This window comes from Gossypium raimondii, chromosome 4, assembly GCF_025698545.1.
Source record: "Gossypium raimondii isolate GPD5lz chromosome 4, ASM2569854v1, whole genome shotgun sequence".
Classification (NCBI taxonomy): Eukaryota; Viridiplantae; Streptophyta; class Magnoliopsida; order Malvales; family Malvaceae; genus Gossypium; species Gossypium raimondii.
The window spans coordinates 9,886,053-9,905,483 of NC_068568.1; the positions used below are offsets into that span (position 1 = coordinate 9,886,053).

General features: G+C 33.5%; 1 protein-coding gene across 1 annotated transcript; it reads left to right on the top strand.

The window, feature by feature from the left end:
* The first annotated feature begins 11,901 nt into the window (after positions 1-11,901).
* LOC128040420 (uncharacterized) lies at positions 11,902-12,642 on the top strand. Its single transcript, XM_052629166.1, has 2 exons — positions 11,902-12,142; positions 12,287-12,642. Exons 1-2 carry the CDS (start codon positions 11,902-11,904, stop codon positions 12,640-12,642), a joined length of 597 nt encoding a protein of 198 aa, XP_052485126.1.
* Positions 12,643-19,431: the final 6,789 nt, after the last annotated feature.

Consider the following 19,431-nt stretch of genomic DNA (forward strand, 5'->3'; position numbering starts at 1 on the left):
GTAGTTGTTTATTTGTTTATTTTATTAATTAATTTTTTTTTCTCTTATGTCTTTCTCTCCCTAAATCCATTTGTTTATATATTATAGATATTTTATTTCTATCTATTTGGATTTGTCGGGATAGATTTATAAATCTATATCTCTCGTTTCATTGTCAAACAACCCTAACTAGCACCTGTAATAACCGCAACTGCTCATGAAGAAAAAATAATGGACCGGCCAATTTTGCAAGGTTAATTTAGGCGATTATGCTAATCATCTAACCTCACTGCATTAATTAAATTTTTGCCTACTCATTTCAGGTCAAAAGTTAACAATCTTCACCCAATTATTGCTAAATCCTTTTTGCTTTTGTTATTGTTCCCCCCATTTTCGAAACTTGGATAAGATTCCATACTCTCATCACAACTTCAGTGCTCCTGTAATCATTAATAATTTCTTTGAGAGTCCATGGATCATCCAATATGCTAGGTAGCTTAATTATGCGATTCTAGAAATAATGAGAGCCGCACACAAAAAGAGGCAATACCACAAAATGTTTTTGACCAGGATATATACCCCATAATTTCTTTGCTCCATAGGGGATCATCCCACCCAAGGTTCCTTTCGAAAAGTTGATTAGTTATTTATACATTAAGCGATTCACATGACAATGTCCGAGAGCTGCTAGTAGCGATTTTGGTGTATTTAGAAAAGAATGGATTGGCCCATCCCGCCCCTATGATAGCAGCTCGGCAACCGACTAAATAAAAATATCAACAATGTGTTTGTGTGGCGGTTTACAGCGGGTAAGAACTGGACACAAACAAATCCGACAGACTCAGATGGCATTGAAACAAAACTGAACATTCATTCCATGTTAAATAAGCGCGACAAGATGAGCTTGTCCTTTCCCCTAGCTCTCTCCACCATCCCATTGAATTTTCATTGCTTTGGATTGGACTACTAATTTTCAGTCAAGACCAGCGTGCTCAATGACTAGTGCGAGAAGTGAGTGGTGAGGATGGTTCCTATATACTTGTTACCAACTTGAAACTGGTGTAATCCTTGACGTGCTGCACAGTACCTAGCACTGGGCATCACTTCCATATCCATTTTGCAGTCAATGTGAGGTCGTTTTGGACCCTTTTTTGATTAGATAACAAACTGGGCCACTATGTTGAGCACGAGTTTCCGAATAGAAAATAGAAAGACATGACAAAGAACAGCAAATGCAAACTGATATCATCATTGGTTACGAATGGACATTTTTGAGTACTTAGGCAAAATAATAAAATAGAGTTTTAGGTTATTTAAAAGTTGGAGAAAATTTTTTTTAGGTCCCTTCACAGTTGGTAAAAAATATATTTTGGGCCCTTAAAAGCTTCAAAAAAATTTTTTGGGTCCTTAAAAGTTGGTAAAATTTTTTTTGACCTTTAAAAGTGTTTTAAAAAAATTTTAAGCCCCTTAAAAATTGAAAAATAATATTTTAGGCCCCTTTCAGCCTCAGGTCCTACGCAGCCGCACCTCCAGACGATCCTAGGGGCGGGCCTAATCATCAAATAAATAAGAGCTCATTGGTTTTGGTTATGAAATTGAAATTAATTTTCTTAACAACTACTTATGATTGGAAATATAATTCAGCACATATTAAATGAATAAAAGTTGTAATAGCTGATTCAACGGTTCCTTGAATCGAATATGTAATGTGTCCGTTAGTACAATTTTGTATCAGAGCATTTTTTTCTTGGTCAGTACGTATAAGTACATAGTTAGACTGCACATTGTGAATTAGGTGAGCCAAGTCGATTCCAAATGCCAATAAGATCAATTTGGATTTTAAAATTTTTAGATCATTTTGAGTTCGAATAATTTTGATTTTGGATTAATTTCATATTTAAATATGAGTTTTAAATTGTTTCACAACAAGGAAAATAATTTTTAACAATTAAAAGACTACTGATGACAGTGCTTGCCACAGTGCTATTAAGCATTCAACAAATTAAACGAACCCATATGAACATTGTTTGAACTTTTACTGCACACCTACATGTGGAAAGCATAGCTAATTGAAATTTCTACAAAAGACGTTGACATATATATGATAATAAAAAAAGTTTGGGAAAAAGGGGGGTCACCTATAAAGTAAAGCTAAAATACAAAAAAATGGGGCCATGCGCAGGGGAGTGATGAATATCATAACCAACAAAATATATACAATTGTTGTGTTTTGGGTTGATATGGATCATCAAGATTTTTCACATGTGCTACAATCCCAATATCTGCTTCCAAGAAAGCTCAAAATTGTAGCAGACATATCCAGGAAGCTGATCAACTTAGTATTGTCTTTGCCAAGAAAGTGCTTCAAAGCCTAATTGTTTTGACTAAGTGCCTATCATCATTTTAAACGTGAATCACTTCTTACATTTCAGAAAATGAATGGGTTCCTTAAAGTGGCAACACTAAAAGTAAAAGTCGAAACCCTTTGTACTCAGTAAGAATTTAAGAACCTCAATTTTGTCACGAGATTATTATTTTTTGGATTGTAATTTCATTTTTACTCTCGTGTTTATTGATTACTTACCGTGTACAAGCGACATACGGTTATCATGTCATATCAGTATAAACAAAAAACTAAATGCAGAAACGTAGCTAAATCTATCAATATGTTGAAATTTTCATGTTTTGTAGTTTTAATTTTTCTAATTAACACACAAGTATTTTAGAGAAAGTGACTCTCTTTTTTAGAAATGGGATGTTAGAAAAATTATGAATGTGTAATTTAAAGATCATAACTCTAATATATAACTTTTGTACATTAGCCTTAATTTCTAATCAATCCATCATCAATTGTAACACCCGAATTCAACCTGATCGTTGGGTCTGAGTTACCGAATGCTACATTCATTGCTGAAGCAACTACGTTCACAAACTATCAGTATAATGTAATACACGACTTATTTCCAAGCATGATACTCATTTAATATGACATTTAATAGTTATCGAGTCTTATACGAGTTACGAAAGCTCAAAAACCAAATTGGAAATGAATAGGGATGAAAATGTAAAGAATTCAACTTACAGGACTGACGCTGTGACGTGAGGGTGTCCTTCGTCGCAATGTGACAAACTATTTTGGTCCCACCGTGACAACAGGGTTCCTCGTCACGGCGTAACAAACTGTCCAGCCTTGTTCTGATGACAACTTTACGGCGTTGCGACATGAAACTTTCATGGTGATGTCACTTGAACAACGTTACGACGTCACTCACTGCTTTTGCAAAAAAAAATTAAGTTCAAAACTTTTCGTTTCATGCCAACCAAAGCCAATAACAAAACAACCTCAAAAATTTCCAAATGAATAGTTTTTATGCAATTGTAACATGTCTGAAACACACATAAAATGTAACACCCCTAACCCGTATCCGTCGCCAGAATAAAGTTACGGAGCATTACTGCAAAAACGTAACTTAAAGCATTCAATCACATACATTTCATGAATCGTGTCTAAATTCATTCAAACACGTGTATATCATCCCTATTTCGAGCCCCTAAGGCCATAAAAACACATTAGAAACGATTCGGGACTATATCGGAAACATTTAGAATTTTATAGAAAAAGATAAAAACTTTCACACTGCAAGGGTCACACGACTGTGTGGCCAGGCCTTGTGACTCACACGGCCGAGACACACGTCTGTGTCTCAGGCCGTGTGGAAATTCAAAGTAAGGACACACGGCCATGTCCTAGCCTGTGTCCGTGACAATGTAACTCTCTGACTTGGGTCACACGGCCAAGCCACACGCCCGCGTGTCAGGCCGTGTAACTCTCGAAATATCCTTATACGCCCGTGTTCCAAGCCGTGTGCTAGGCCGTGTAACTACCTGACTTGCAACCCTTTGAAACCTACAAAGGGCACACGGTCGTGTCACGTAGCCGTGTGTCACACACGGCTGAGATACATGATCGTGTCCTTGGCTATGTAGACGAGAAATAGGCCAATTTCAAGCCATTTCCTTCACCTTAAACAAACAGACATCCACAAGCCATTTAGCACATATCACTAAGCCTTTAAAACATACCTAAACATGCTTAACAATGACTATATCATTGATCCATTAATCCATACAACCAATATGCCAAAAGGCAACTCAATCACATATCATCAAATCAACCAAAGCATAAACACGTTTGGTAATAATCAACCACACACAACTACCTATTTTCATGCCAAGCCATAGCACAATTAACCATATGCCAAAACACATCTAAATATACCAAATTGGTCTTTTAAAACATACATTCACTTGACCGTATCAACATTAGCCATTAAAGCACCAAAATGCCAAAATGTCATCAACCATGTAACCACATATTTAAATGCCAAACATAATAACTAGATCATCAAACATAATTCACCTATACATGCCATTATAACCATAATTCAAAACCTCAAAATCTTTCGAAATAGTCGCAGGATAGTGTGATAGGTCTCCGACGAGCTTCCAAACCGAACGAGCTTCTAATTGTCTATAAAAATGGAAATGAGACTATGTAAGCATATAATGCTTAGTATGTTCGTATAACATAAAACACAGCTTATCGTTCACTTCATAACATTAAAATTTAACATGGCATAATCCCACTTTTAGCTTGGCACAAGCCTAGGCATCAACACAAACATGTTAGCATAATTCAAAACCTCAAAATCTTCTGAAATAGTCGCGGGATAGTGTGATAGGTCTTCGACGAGCTTCCAAACCGAACGAGCTTCTGATTATCTATAAAACATGGGAAATGAGACTATCTAAGCATATAATGCTTAGTAGAGGTGCTCATGGGCCGGGCGGCCCGGCCCGGCCCGATGGCCCACCCGAAATATGAGAGGGTTTGGGTAAAAATATAGGCCCGAAATATGGGTTTGGGAAAAAAATGAGGCTCGTTTAGAAAACGGGCCGGACCTCGGCACCACTTTTTACATGAGTTCAGCTTACCTAGCCCGATATAATAAATATATTTATTTTTTAATTTTAAAATATTTTTACATACTTTTAAATTTTTTAATTTTAAAATATTTTTAAAATACTTTTTAATTTTTTAATTTTTTTAATTTTAAAATATTTTTAAAATACTTTTTAAATTTTTAAAATTTTAAAATAAAATGGTAGGGCAGTGGGCCAGGCTTATGATTTTTTCCTGCCAAGCTCAGGCAAAATCTTAGGCCCATATTTGGTAGAGTAGGGCCCTGCCTAGGACCCGGCCGAAATTTTTTATGGGCAGACCCAAACCCTACCAATTTTACCATGAGCACCTCTAATGCTTAGTATGTTCGTATAACATAAAACAAAGCTTATCGTTCACTTCATAACATTAAAATTTAACATGGCATAATCCAACTTTTAGCTTGGCACAAGCCTAGGCATCAACATAACATGTTAGCATACTTGAACATAATTCACATGAATTTAACATGGATAACCATTAAACTTGAGCATAATTCAATTGAACTCACCATCTATTATAACATAACATATTTTCCATGTAGCTAATCATTTCAATGTACTTCATACATACATGTCTTGGTTCATATTGCACACTTACTATATCCTTTCAAATTCATGCTCGTTGAACCATTAGAATATCATTGGATACGCGGGATAGCTCACGCAATATCTTGGTTCATAACCGTAATCTTTCCTGTCATATACATAGTTGCTCCCACGAGTTGTGAAATAGGTTTGCTTACACGAGCTATAAAATGGTTCTACTCAAACGAGCTATGGGTCGAAATGTAAGCTACACGATGCTGCTCACACGAGCTGTGGAGTATTTGCAACACATGCCAGACCTCAGCCATCGATAGGACATTCAAGACCAGCACCCGAAACATGTAAAGCCTAATGACATGTCATTTGTATATTACGAATTCCTAAGGTTCAGACGGGGCTCGATAGACATCGTAACATCGTTGGATTTGCATCGATCATTTACATAACAATCCATAATTTACATATAGCTCAAAAGATAGCATTAAAACATTTCATAATTACACGAACTTACCTTGACGACAAAGGCGTATAAACAAAGTCGACTAATCTGAAGCTTTTTCTTTACCCCGAGCTAAGTTCGTACGAGGTCTATCTTGATATGCGCAATGAACTCTTGGCCAAACCTTCAAGCTCCATTAATGGTTTTTGCTTAGGTTAATTTCGGTGGTGGATGGACAAAACAAAGATGATGACTTTGTTTTAACTATTTTACTATCATTTATTTATTAATTTACAATTATAACCTTATTACTAAACATTAAAATATGCTTCTCTTTCTCTCCACTTACAACTTTTATTATTCTGTTTTATTATATGTTTTATTTAATCAATTATAATTTATAACATTTTCCCACAATCCATAAAGCAACTGTTCACTCTAAATTTTAAGTGGTATTATTTCCACATTAGTCCTTAGTCCAAATTCTAATTAAAAATTTCCTGCAATTGCAATTTTCTATTTTTACAATTTAGTCCCTATATCTTGTTTAATCACTAATTCAATAAAATTACCTATCCAAAATTCAATTCACCTACTATATAACTTCATAAATATTTAATAAGAATATGCACGAGATTGGTTTACGAAAATGAGGTCCCAAAACCATATTTTTCGGCACCAATAATTTTCAAATCATTAAATTAGTTACTAAAGCATCTACACATATTTAGCCTATACTTTATTTATACCATAATGACTTATTTGGCCTTCAAGCTTTACAAAAAATTCATTTTAGCCCTCCATTTGTTTTTTCATCTCTTTTAGCTTTTGAACTTGACATTGTTTGTTAAATCATTGCAAATTGGATGGAAAAATTAACGTTTGATAATTTTGCTAATGTGACATCCACATGACAGTCCACGTGTATGTCATATTAGCAATTAATAAAGTTTTTAAAATTAGAATATTAAAAATATATTTTTTTAAGTTTTTTAGAATAGATTTTTTTAATTTTAAAAAATTAATTAATTACTAATATAGGATCCATGTGGATGCAATGTTAACAAAGTTAACAAACATTAAGTTTTCCATCTATTTTGGGGTGATTTGACAAATAGTGTAAGTTTGAGGGCTAAAAGAGGCAAAAATTAGATGGAAGGCAAAAATGACATTTTTTACTTATTATTATATAGATGTGTGTGTGTGTGTGTGTGTGTGTGTGTGTGTGTGTGTGTGTGTGTGTGTGTGTGTGTGTGTGTGTGTGTGTGTGTGTGTGTGTGTGTGATGTTCATATTATCCATAATCTGTCACTTGGACCACATATATATATTAATTAACTTATAACTACATGTCATTACATAACCTTATGAGCTCAAAACTTTACTATTATATCTAAAATGTATTATGACAAATCTCATCCATTAATTATGTTAACATAAAATCAATGAGGCTTTTGTTATATATATCATAACTAAATCCGTCCCTAATCACATATATTAACACAACTAAATAACATAGATCATATATGAATGTGTAGTATGGAAATTACATGCAATGAGATCTAAATATGCTTATTTCTAACTGGTTCTCCATAAACTTTAGTGAGACCAAACCTTACCAAAATTAGAGTGTGAATAAACCAAATAAACCTTATTTTTGCAAAAAAAAAAAAAGCTTAAAATATTCGTAAATTGAAATAACTAAAAATGTGACTATAATAGAAAAGCATCTAAAGTTACGAACTCTCACTAAAACCAAATATCTTTAAATGACATTACACCCATATGAGCGGTGTGCTCATCAAAACTTTAGGTGATAGTCCCTTAGTAAGCGGATTTGTAATTATGGAGTTTGTCCCAATATACTAATATACTTTTTAAACACCTAATCACTTTGAACTTTTTCTTTAACAACCAGGAATTTAATGTTTGTGCTTTGACTTTGATATACTTATGTTGTTATTAGAGTAAATGGTTGTCATTTATTGTGACAAATATTTATGGAGTGTCATTAAGGTAGTATTAAAGTTTTGTTAGAAAATTTTAACGTTTTGATAGTTAATTAATTAAAAAAGACTAAATTGCAAATATGTGCAAAACTTGCTAATTAAGGAACTAGTGACTAAATGGTTTAAATGGTAAATAAGGGAGGTCTTAAAGAGTAATTAAGCATTAATTAAATGGCTAGGCGGCATAAGTGTAGAAGAAATAATGAAATAATGTGAACTAAGGGCAAAATGGTAAATTTTGAAAACTTTTACAAACAAATAAGCAATTAAAAGAGTTTCTAGGCAATTCTTCATAATTCTAAGCCAAAAAACGCCATAGGACGGTCCCCAAAAGTTGTTTTTTCATACTTTTACTTCAAGTGAATCCAATTCTTGCTCTTTTCTTGAAATTTTTGTGTTTTTAAGACTTTTACAATTAGGTCCAACTAGCTATTTTATTAGTTTTTAATTTGATTGGAAATTTTGAAAGTTTTTATTGATGAATACTGGATGTTTTGATGAAATAATATGGATTTAGAGCTTTAATTTTGTTGTATGATGATTTTATAAAGTGATTTAGATAGATATTTATTTTAGGACTAAATTGAAAAAGACTAAATATTAGGGTTTGGTATTAAATTTTTGTTTATCAAGGGTTGTATGATAGCCTAGAATATTTAGATAAATTGTCAATTGAGAAAAAATTAGTTCATTTGATAGACTAATTAATAAGAGACTAAATTGCAAAAGTTGTTAAAATTAGGGTAATTGTGTAATTTCAAAATTGTGAAGTGAATTGGAACTGAAATATATGCTAATGAATGAGTAATTTTATATTTTAGATCAAGAGCCCGTAGATACTCGTGAAAAAGAGAAATTAGCAGAATAATCCCTAAACTTCTACAAATCTTACAATTTAACCTAGGTAAGTTCGTATGGTTAAACTTTAATAATTATATTGAATTGATGAATGATATTATGTATTTACTATATTGTTGTAAAATAGAATATTGTTAAATTATAAATTTGAAGTGAATATCCAGTTTAAATGGAACGCGGGATTGAGTGCAATCGTTGTGTGGCGAAAGACAGTAAAAGAGGAATTGACGGCAAATTATCCAAGTAAATCGAGGTTCAGAATTTTTGTGAACTTTCGTGTTTACTTTCCGTTTAGCTCTCACAAGTTTCTGTTTAACTCATATGAGTTTTCGTTCAGTTCTTTTGAGCTTCTGTTTAACCCTTATGGGTTTCCGTTCAGCTCTTTTATGAGCTTCTGTTTAACCCTTATGGGTTTATGTTTAGCACTTATGTGCTTCTATTCAGTCTTCGGGCTTCTGAAAACGATGTACTCATATCCGTAAGTCGTTCTCCGATTTGGTAAGTAACTTATGAAATTGAAATTGGGAGACTTATTGTTATTATTGGTATTGGCCTGAAATATGCATATTCATTGATTGAAATTGTGGTTGATAGGGAATTTATGTTGAATGAACTTATTTAATTGATGTGTTATAGTAGGTTCGGTAATATTTATGTTTAACCTATCGAACTTATTAAGCTTCATTAAGCTTACTTGTGTTGTTTAATGTCTTTGTAGATTAATGTGATGTCGAGAGATTGAATCAACACATCAAGCCACACTATCCAACTAACTTTGTTAATTTTTGCAATGTATATTATGGTTTATATGGCATGTATAGGGTCGGTATGGTTTTGAGTTAAGTTGGTTTGTGTAAATGTTAAGAATCACATTTTGTTTATATTTTCCAAGCAACTTATATATGTATGGTTTAGTCATGCTTGATATCGGTTTGGAGTGGTTAAATGATAGATAACTTAAAGGCATATAAGTGAATGTGTTAATATATTGACATAATAAATCAAATATGTGGTTTGATCAATACGGTAAACTAAAAATGCTAGAATGTAGGTGGTAAGAAACATATTTTTAAAGCTTGATTTGGTTGTATGGAAAATTTTGATATGGATTATAAGTATGCAAGTTGAAGTGCTTAGTTAGATACCAAAAATAGGTGAAAAAAGGGGCCTTAAAATGACCTACTTTCGTCCACACAGACAGAGACACGGGTGTGTGTCACACGGCCTAGCACATGGGCGTGTGGTCTGGCCGTGTGTCCCCTGCATCCTTAAAATTTAGAAGTAGAATGCCGAGGTTTTTGCACACGGCCTAGCACACGGGCGTATGGCTTGGCCGTGTGACCCAAGTCTGACAGTTACACAAGCATGGACACGGGCTGGGACACGATCGTGTGCCTCACATCGAATGCCCACACGGCCTAAGACACGGACGTGTCTCTTGGTCGTGTGGCTCACACAGCCTGGCCACATGGGCGTGTGCCCCCTACATCTAGGAAAAATTTTGAAATTTTGGGAAAAATTCTGAGTTTTTGGATTAGTCCCGATTTACTTCTAATACGTATTTTTGGGCCTAAAGGGCTCATACAAGGTTCAAGATGAGTGATTTATGATTGGTTTCTGATATGTATACTAAATGATATAAAATGTTTGTATTTATTTTGAAAAGTTTGGTAATGCTCTATAACCCTGTTCTAGCGACGAATAAGGGTTAGGGGTGTTATATTTAGTGGTATCAAAGCTTCAGTTTACCTGATTCTTGAAATGAACGTAGCTTGTAAAATGTTTAGAAATACATGCCATATAAATCTGTGATAGTGTGATGTGTATGATCTGATCTAACCTTTGTTTTTTTTAGATAGTAAAGATGTCATATAGATCTGAACGTGCTGGTAATGATGAAGTTAATAGTAAAGCACAGACTTCTGAACATGAGACGAGTAGTAATGTCCCATTTCCTCTGGCTCATGAACAAGAACTTAAAAATATGTTCTTTGGATATATGAATCAGTGGTTTAGTGAATTCATGCAAGAAAGAAATTTGGTTCAACAACCTCCTCCCCCTACTGTACCAATTGTAGTGCCTCCGGTTGCACCTCCACCTCCTCTAGAGACTGAATCTAATAAACGTACTCCAATTGAAATACTCAGAAAGTGTAGGACTGAAGAATTTCAAGGTAGGTCAGATAATGATCTAGTCAAAGCTGATTATTGGCTTCAAAATACAATAAGAGTTTTAAAGAAATGGCTTGATTCCCTGATGATTATCTAAGATGTTGCAGTTTCATTACTGAAAGAGGAATCATACAACTGGTGGTCGACAATAGTGGCTGTAGTGCCAAAAGAGAAAATTTCCTGAGAATTCTTCCAGAGTGAATTTAAAAGGAAATATGTTGGCAAAAAATATCTAAACAAGAAAAAAAAGGAATCCCTCGAGTTGCGCCAAGGTAACAGATCAATAGCTGAGTATGAAAGGGAATTTGTATACCTCAGTAAATATGCCTGGGAAATTATGCCAACCAAGGAAGAAATGTGTATTTGATTTGAAGAAGGGTTGAATGATGAAATCCAAATGATGATTGGGGGTACTGAAATACGAGAATTTTTCATTGTCAAATCGTGCACAGAAGATGGAAGAGGTGTACAATAGAAAAATGCAGCGAGATAGACAGAATAAAGAGTTTTACAAAAGAAGTTCCTCCAAATCATTTTTAGCATTGCCAGCTAAAAAGTCTAGAGATGATTTCAGTTGAGCACCTTAATCTCAAAACGGTCGAATAAAAATAAAATGATTCAACAAGATTTCGGGGTATCAACTAGACACGCTGTTAGTGTGAGAAGTGTGGAGAATGCTCCTAAGCCTAAATGTAAATATTGTGGGAAATATCATCCTAGTGAGTATAAAAGTAAAGTGGGGGCTTGTTATAAATGTGGAGCAACTAATCATTTTATCCGAAATTATCCTCAACTGCAAAAAGAGGGTGAAGAGCAGAAAGAAAGACAATTGGCTACTTCCTAGAGAAGTAGACGTTCGGGCCAAAATAGTGCCGCTGGAACTGCTCATTCGAGTATGAGAGATACTGCTGTTCAGTCAGAGGCTAGAGCACCTACACGTACCTATGCCATTCGAGCAAGAGAGGAAGCTACGGCCCCAGATGTGATTGCTGATATATTCTATCTTTTTGATGTTACTGTGTATGTATTGATTGACCCAGGGTCCACTCATTCTTATATTTGCATTTCATTAGTAGCGAAAAAGAAGTTACCTGTTGAATCTACTGATTATGATATTCAAGTTACTAATCCATTAGGTCAAAGTGTAATAGTTAATTTAATATGTCGAAATTGTCTACTGAAAGTGAAAGGCTGTGAATTCCCTACTGATTTGATGTTACTACCCTTTCGGGAATTTGATGTTATCCTTGGAATGGATTGATTATCAATGCATGATACAGTGGGAAATTATAGAAAGAAACGGATTGATTTGAAATGTCAGATAGGAGAGATGATTTCAGTTGAGTCTGAGAATCCAAAAGAAATTATTAGAATTATTTTAGCCTTTTCTACTCAGAGATTGATGCGAAAAGGTAATGAGGCATATCTAGGCTACACTCAGGATTCTGAATCGAAGCTAGAACAGTTACCGGTTATTAATGAGTTTGTTGATGTATTTCCTGAAGAATTGTCGAGTTTAACACCTGATTGTGAAGTTGAGTTTGTGATTGATGTGGTTCCTAGAACGACCCCGATATCAGTAACACCATACCGGATGTCACAAGCTGAACTAAAGGAATTAAAGGCTCAATTGTAAGAGTTATTAGACCGAGGGTTTATTAGACCAAGCATGTCTCTCTAGGATGGACTGTCTTATTTGTGAAAAAAGAAAGACAATACTTTGAGACTATGTATAGACTACAGACAGTTAAATAAGGTCACAATTATTAAAACTAAAAATAGAGTTTAACTGGGAGAAGAAAAGACAAAATAAAATTTGGTCAAAATAAAAGGCATTCTCCCACAAATCTCCACCTTGACTTGTATTTGGACAAACTCCCTTGTCGAACCCTGTTATGGGCTTAACTAATTCTTTGTTGGATACTTACCAAGTCCAAGCAATGCTCGAACTTTGAAATTGGAAGGCTTTTTGTCCATATGTCAGTTAGATTATGTTCTGTGTCAATATTAAGAATTTGAACATCTATTTGAATGATCACCTCTCGAAAAAATGATAATGAATGTCCATGTGCTTCATTCTCTCGTGATGAATTTGATCTTTGGTGAGATGTATGACCCTTTGATTATCAAAATATACGACAGTTGCCCCTTTTTCACTTACCAATTCACTGAACAAGCCCTTTAACCAAATTGCTTCTTTTACTACTTCTGTAATCGCCATTATTTTGCTTCAGTAGTCAACAAATCCAGTGTAGCTTGAAGTGTCACTTTCCAAGTAATGGCACAATTCCCAAAAGTAAATAGGTAACTTGTGAAGGACCTTCTTCGATCTAAGTCTCCTGCATAATCAGAATCAACATATCCAAATAAATCGTTTTGAGTTCTTCCAAACTCTAAGCACATGTTAGAAGTACCCCATAAATATATGAAAATTCACTTAATTTCATGCCATTGTAACTTACCCGGATTGGCCATGTATCGACTAACAACACTAACAACATGTGAAATATCGGGACAAGTGCATACCATTACATACATCAAACTTCCAATTACACTTGAATAAGGTACCTTTGACATGTACCTTTCATATTCTTCATTCTGTGGGAAATTTGAAATTGAGAGTTTAAAGTGTGCGGCTAAAGGAGTACCTAACAGTTTTGCATCTTACATCTCAAACCACTCAAGGATCTTCTTGATGTACCTTTGTTGTGATAAAAATAATTTCTCGAACTATCTATATCTCAAAATTTTAATCCCCAAAATTTTCTTTGCTTCACCTAAATCCTTCATCTCAAACTTAGAGTTAAGCAGGGTTTTAAGACGATACATTGCAGATGGATTCTTAGCTGCAATTAACATATCATCAACATAAAGCAGCAAATATATAAAATAATCATCATCAAGAAATTGTAGATAAACACAACTGTCATATTTACTTCGAGAAAAAAACAATACTCAACATGAAGGAGTCAAACTGTTTATACCACTGCCAAGGAGACTGCTTTAAACCATACAAAGACTTTTGTAAGAGACAAACATGATCTTCTTTACCTTCAACTTTGAAGCCTTCCAATTGTTGCATGTAGATGTCCTCTTCAAATTCACCGTGAAGGAAGGCAGTCTTTACATCTAACTTCTCTAACTTAAGATTATTTAATGCAACAAAGGTCAAAAGTGTCTGAATGGATGTATGTTTTACAATGAGAGAGAAAAAATCATGAAATTTAACTCCCTCCACTTGACTGTAGCCCTGTGCAACCAATCTTGCCTTGTACCTAGTGTCGTTAGGACTTAGACCTTCTTTCTTTTTAAATACCCATTTACAACCAATGATTCTTTTACCAATTGGTGGATTAACTAGCCTTCAAGTCTCATTCTTTTGAAGCGATTCCATCTCTTCTTCTATTTCAACGAGAAATTTTCTAGAATTAGAGGCTTGAACTGTCTCATAATAACAAGAAGGATCGGTTGAATCAATGTTCTTTGCAACACTTAGACCACAAGCCACTAGTTTTCCTTCACAATATTTATGTGGTGGTCAAATTTCTAGCCTTTTCCTATTACGAGCGAACTTATAATTAGTTAACTGAGATTGTGAGGATACCTAAGGGTTGGATGGAGCCCCAAACAGATCTGAAATAGCTTCAAAATTGCAAGAATTAGAATTTTGTCCTGTCGTAGCGACGTCGTATGACTTTTCGTTGGATCGAGACATCTGTTCGTTGTGTCATTGGGAAATTAGGCATTTGTTCGTCGAGATGTCACCCTTTGTTTCAGGTTTTGACTCTACCTTGCTCGAGACACTCTGATTAGTTGTGTCTTTAAAAGTAAAAGTCATCTTTTTCTAATTGAAACATGACAGATTCATCAAACATAACATATATGCTAACAATTATTTTGTTGGATTTCGAACACCACAACTTAAAACCTTTTGTACCGGCAGAGTATCCCAGAAAGATACATTTAACAACCCTTGCTTCTAGGTTTCCCTAGCTAGCTTTAGTATAAATAGGACAATTGAAAATTCTAAGATTAGAATAATTGGAAGGACTATCTAACCATATCTCCTCTGAAACTTTACCCCCCAATGCTCGATGAGGAGATCGATTTACCAAATAACTTGTTAGGTTTATGACTTCAGCCCAAAATTCCTTCCCTAAGCTTGCATTAAAAAGAATGCATTGAGTTTTTTCAAGCAAGGTTCTATTCATTCTTTCTTCAACTCTATTCTACTGCGGAGTTTCAACAATGGTTTGAGGTCTTTCAATTCCTTTTCGTTTGCAGAAATCATTAAACTCTGATGAACATAACTCAAAACCATTATTTGTTCTCAACCACTTCACATATTTTCCGATTTGTTTTTCTAATAGTGTCTCCTACTGTTTAAAGATTCTGAAGACTTCGCTTCTTTATTTAAAGAAATAAACTCGACCTTTTCCAAAGTTATCATCAACAAAAGTTAGGAAATGTAATCTAGAGTCTCTTTTGTAATCTAGAGTCTCTTTTGTTATGTGCACTATTGAATTGAAACTGACTTGAGTTTGTTTCCAAAAATGTAATGCTCTTAGAAACCTAACTTACCAACTCTAGTGTCTTTGAGAAGACCTCTATTGCATAAGACTGTCATACCTTTCTCACTCATATGACCTAGTCGCATGTGCCAAAGTTTGGTTGAATCAGAACCGGTGGAGAAAGAGTCATGTCATGTCGTCACAAAATCAGGTTGATTCTCATCGCGACATGGTCGCGATTTCGACTTTTCTTCGGTAATCGTAGTTGCACCAGTAACTATTGACCCTTGCAGAATGTATAGGCTACCATTTTTTCTATCCCCTCATCATAACAAGAGTCTTACAAGAAACTTCTAAGTCATTTGACTCAATGACTATCTTACAACCGTTAGAATCCAAAATTCCCAATGAGATAAAATGTTCTTTAAATTAGGAACATACCTGACATCTGACAGTGCCTGAATAATTTTATCATACATCCTACTTTGTATTGTTCTGATTTCGAATATTTTACATTGTAAGTTATTCCCACAAGCATAACTCCACCTTCAACTGAACTGCCTGTGGAGAACCAGTCCGTGTTGGGATACATGTGATAGGATCACCCTAAATCTAAGATCCATACAGAAGTAAGATGAGAGCTTTCGGTCATTGACACCAACAAGAAATAATCTCTTCTGTCCTTGGCTACACTAGGATCAACAACTTCGACTTTCTGGTTATCTTTTTTTTGTCTTTTCGACATCCCTTTTGATTTTATTTTGAAGTTTCCAACATTCTTTTTTAACGTGACCCACCTTTTTACAATAGCCACAATATTTGTCACGATTTCTGGATTTAGACCTTACTTTAAACCTATTTCGATCTATCTTTTTGGTTTGTTGTTTGCCTCTTGCAACTAGGACTGAGGCTTGCCTGTCTAACTTTTTATTTGGGCCTAATTCATTGTCATGTTTATCCTTACCCAAAATATTTCTCTTCACATCCTTGAATGAGAGATGATCTCTCCTATAAATCAGAGTTTCCCTGAAATTTTTATAAGAAGAGGGCAAAGAGCATAACAACAACATAGCTTCATCCTTGTCACTAATCTTTGCTTCGACATTCTTTAAGTCATTAAGAAGGGTAACAAACTCGCTATTATGAGTTCTAGTAGACTCACCTTTGGCCATTCTGAATGTGTAGAGATGTTGTTTTAATACTAACCCTTTGGCCAGATATTTCATCATATATAAGGCTTTTAGTTTCTTCCACAACACAGATGCTATTTTCTCCATCATAACCTTCTGTAACATATTATTCGTGAGGCATAATTGAATAGTGAATAGAGCCTTCTCATCAAGCTCTTCCTATTCTGACTCATCCATATCTGAGGGCTTATTCCCTGTAAAGACCTTTTTCAGACCGTTCTGAACTAGTATTGTTGTCATCTGAACTTGCCACAAACTAAAATTTACAATTCTGTTGCACTTCTCAATATTGAACATTGACGCTGCCATCTCTAAACGAGTTGATTGCAGAAATCGAATTAGCTCTGATACTAGTTTGTAAAGGATAAACTCGATTAAACAACGAAGAAAGTAAAGAAAATAAGAATTGAAAAGATCAAACACGTAAATTTTACATGGAAAAACTCCTCAAAAGAGGATGAAAATCACGGGAAAAAGGAGATTTCACTATAATAAAGGAGAGTATAAAAGATGAAGAGAATTAAAAGAAAAACCAGAAGCCTTACAAGAAAAACCCTTTGAAACAAAGAATAAAATTCTCTCAACCTAAATATTTTTTGTTGTGTAAAACCTAGAGTAACTAAGGCCTATTTATATGCTAAAATTCGTAGCATATATGACTACAACAACTCTAAGTTAATAAGAATTTAAGTGAGAAATTAAAACAGAGTTTAACGATAGAAAGAAAAGTCAAAATAAACTTTGGTCAAAATAAGAGGATTCTCCCACATAAACAATATCAAGTATAATAGAATTTTCCTAATAATTTTAATAGCAATTAAACGAATATGCTAATGAATATCAAAATATTCTTTTTCAAAGACAATGCCCTTAATTCATTCCCCTTGATGCAAACGCAACATCCTCAAAGATCCGAGTATTAATCTTCTAAAAATATCCTTAGTAATGGGATTATAAAATTTTAAACCCTAAATATTTTAGAATATTTGAAATTAAAAGGATCAAAAATATTATTGAACACAACTTATCAATTCTCCTTTTAAAGACACAACCTAATCACTTGTGCCACAATGAAGCCTAATTCTTAATGGTTAAATTGTGTTTCTTACCTATGACAATAGTATGCAATGATTCATTAAATGAAGCAATAATATCAACTAAATATAGATTATCATAACGTAATAAAGAACTGGAACCAACTAGATTTGAATTATGAAAAAAGACTAAATTTTCTTTTTAAAATGAACAAGAGTAACTAAATTTGTTCAATGTTTAAATAAAAATCAAAATCCACCTAAAAGATAGTACAGTAAAACTTGCACAAATCCAAATAAAATCCATTTCTCAATAATAACTTAAAAGTTTTTAATAATAATTTAAATTAATTAGGAAAACATTTTGTTGACTAAAATTACCAAAATTATGGCCTTAATTTATTATTTGAATGGAGGGATGATTTTACATTTAATTTCATTTGAGATTTATAAGAAGTAGAGCATAGACAAATTGAAGGAGACAAAAAATTACATGGAAATTTAGAAGCACAAACATAGACAAATACAAGTCCATGAACTTTTTTTCAACACAAATTCTTTTAAAGTAATATTTTTAAGTTTTGATTTGTGATTTTTTATTATTTATTTTCCAACCTTTTCATAACAAAGATAAATTTTGTCACCAAATTCGAGAGAAGCTTAGAGTTAAAAGATAGTTTTTAAAATAAAAAAAACTTTAACTATTTTTATAAAAATGAAGTCTGAATTTTTTTATATTCCGGTAAAACTTGAGCTATATGATGACAAAATTAGAAAAGAAATATGATTTTTCCTTGAAAGTTATCATTAAAATAAAAAATTTATATAAAAATTATTTTCTTTAAAAAAACTCTTTCCTTTCTTATTTGAACTTATGGAAAAATATGGAAAGAAAGAAATTTACTAAAAACAACTTTATTTTTGACTTGAACGGTGAAGTTAGAGGTAAGGATGAAAGTTTGGTTTTTATAACTATGAGGTGTGGTAGGGTGGTTGCTTACCTCGTCTTTTAATCATGTGTTTGACGGTTCAATCCCCTCTCATAGGAATAGAGCACATTTCATGACCAGTCGTTTTTCTCTTTGGAGAGTACCCATAACGAGAGGATTAGTCACTACTATTGTCAATGGATACCCTTGCTTTGACAACAAAGAAGAGGAAAATTTATCTTTTATTGTTGAAGGTAATGGAAAAATTGCAAGCCAATTCCCTCTCTGGTTTACTTTTGTTTTCATAAGGCCTTTCACATATTTTAATTAGAACATTGTTTCTACTAAAATTATACTTCTTTGAAATTTTAAAATTTCAGCGTAATTAATTGTAGCATTGCTCTCTTCGTGTTTTTTAATATATTTTTGGAATAATATTTGGTACACTGTCAATAGAATTTTTAGACTCCACAAATATGGTAAGGGGGTTGACAAGTATCCTATAGAAATATAGTAAAATATTAAAAATAAATATTTTAATAAAAGACACAAGTCAATTATTTAATATACTTGTGAAATAAAAAAAGGTATAGAACTAATGTAAAAATACTAACCTATATTTTGATGGTGTTTTGTTTTAAATTTACAAGTTTAGTCCTCCAATATTCTACTGCATTCTTAATTATTTGCCCAATAAATTCCTTTATTTACACATTGATTATAAAATTTGAAATTTATCATTTTCATTTAATGCCCTATTT

What these genes read in the sequence shown, in the direction of transcription:
- LOC128040420 (XM_052629166.1), top strand. Translation starts at nt 11,902, where the DNA reads ATGAGAGATACTGCTGTTCAGTCAGAGGCTAGAGCACCTACACGTACC. An exon ending in TCAAGTTACTAATCCATTAG is followed by an intron (nt 12,143 to 12,286) that starts GTCAAAGTGTAA and finishes TGCATGATACAG; the next exon opens with TGGGAAATTATAGAAAGAAA.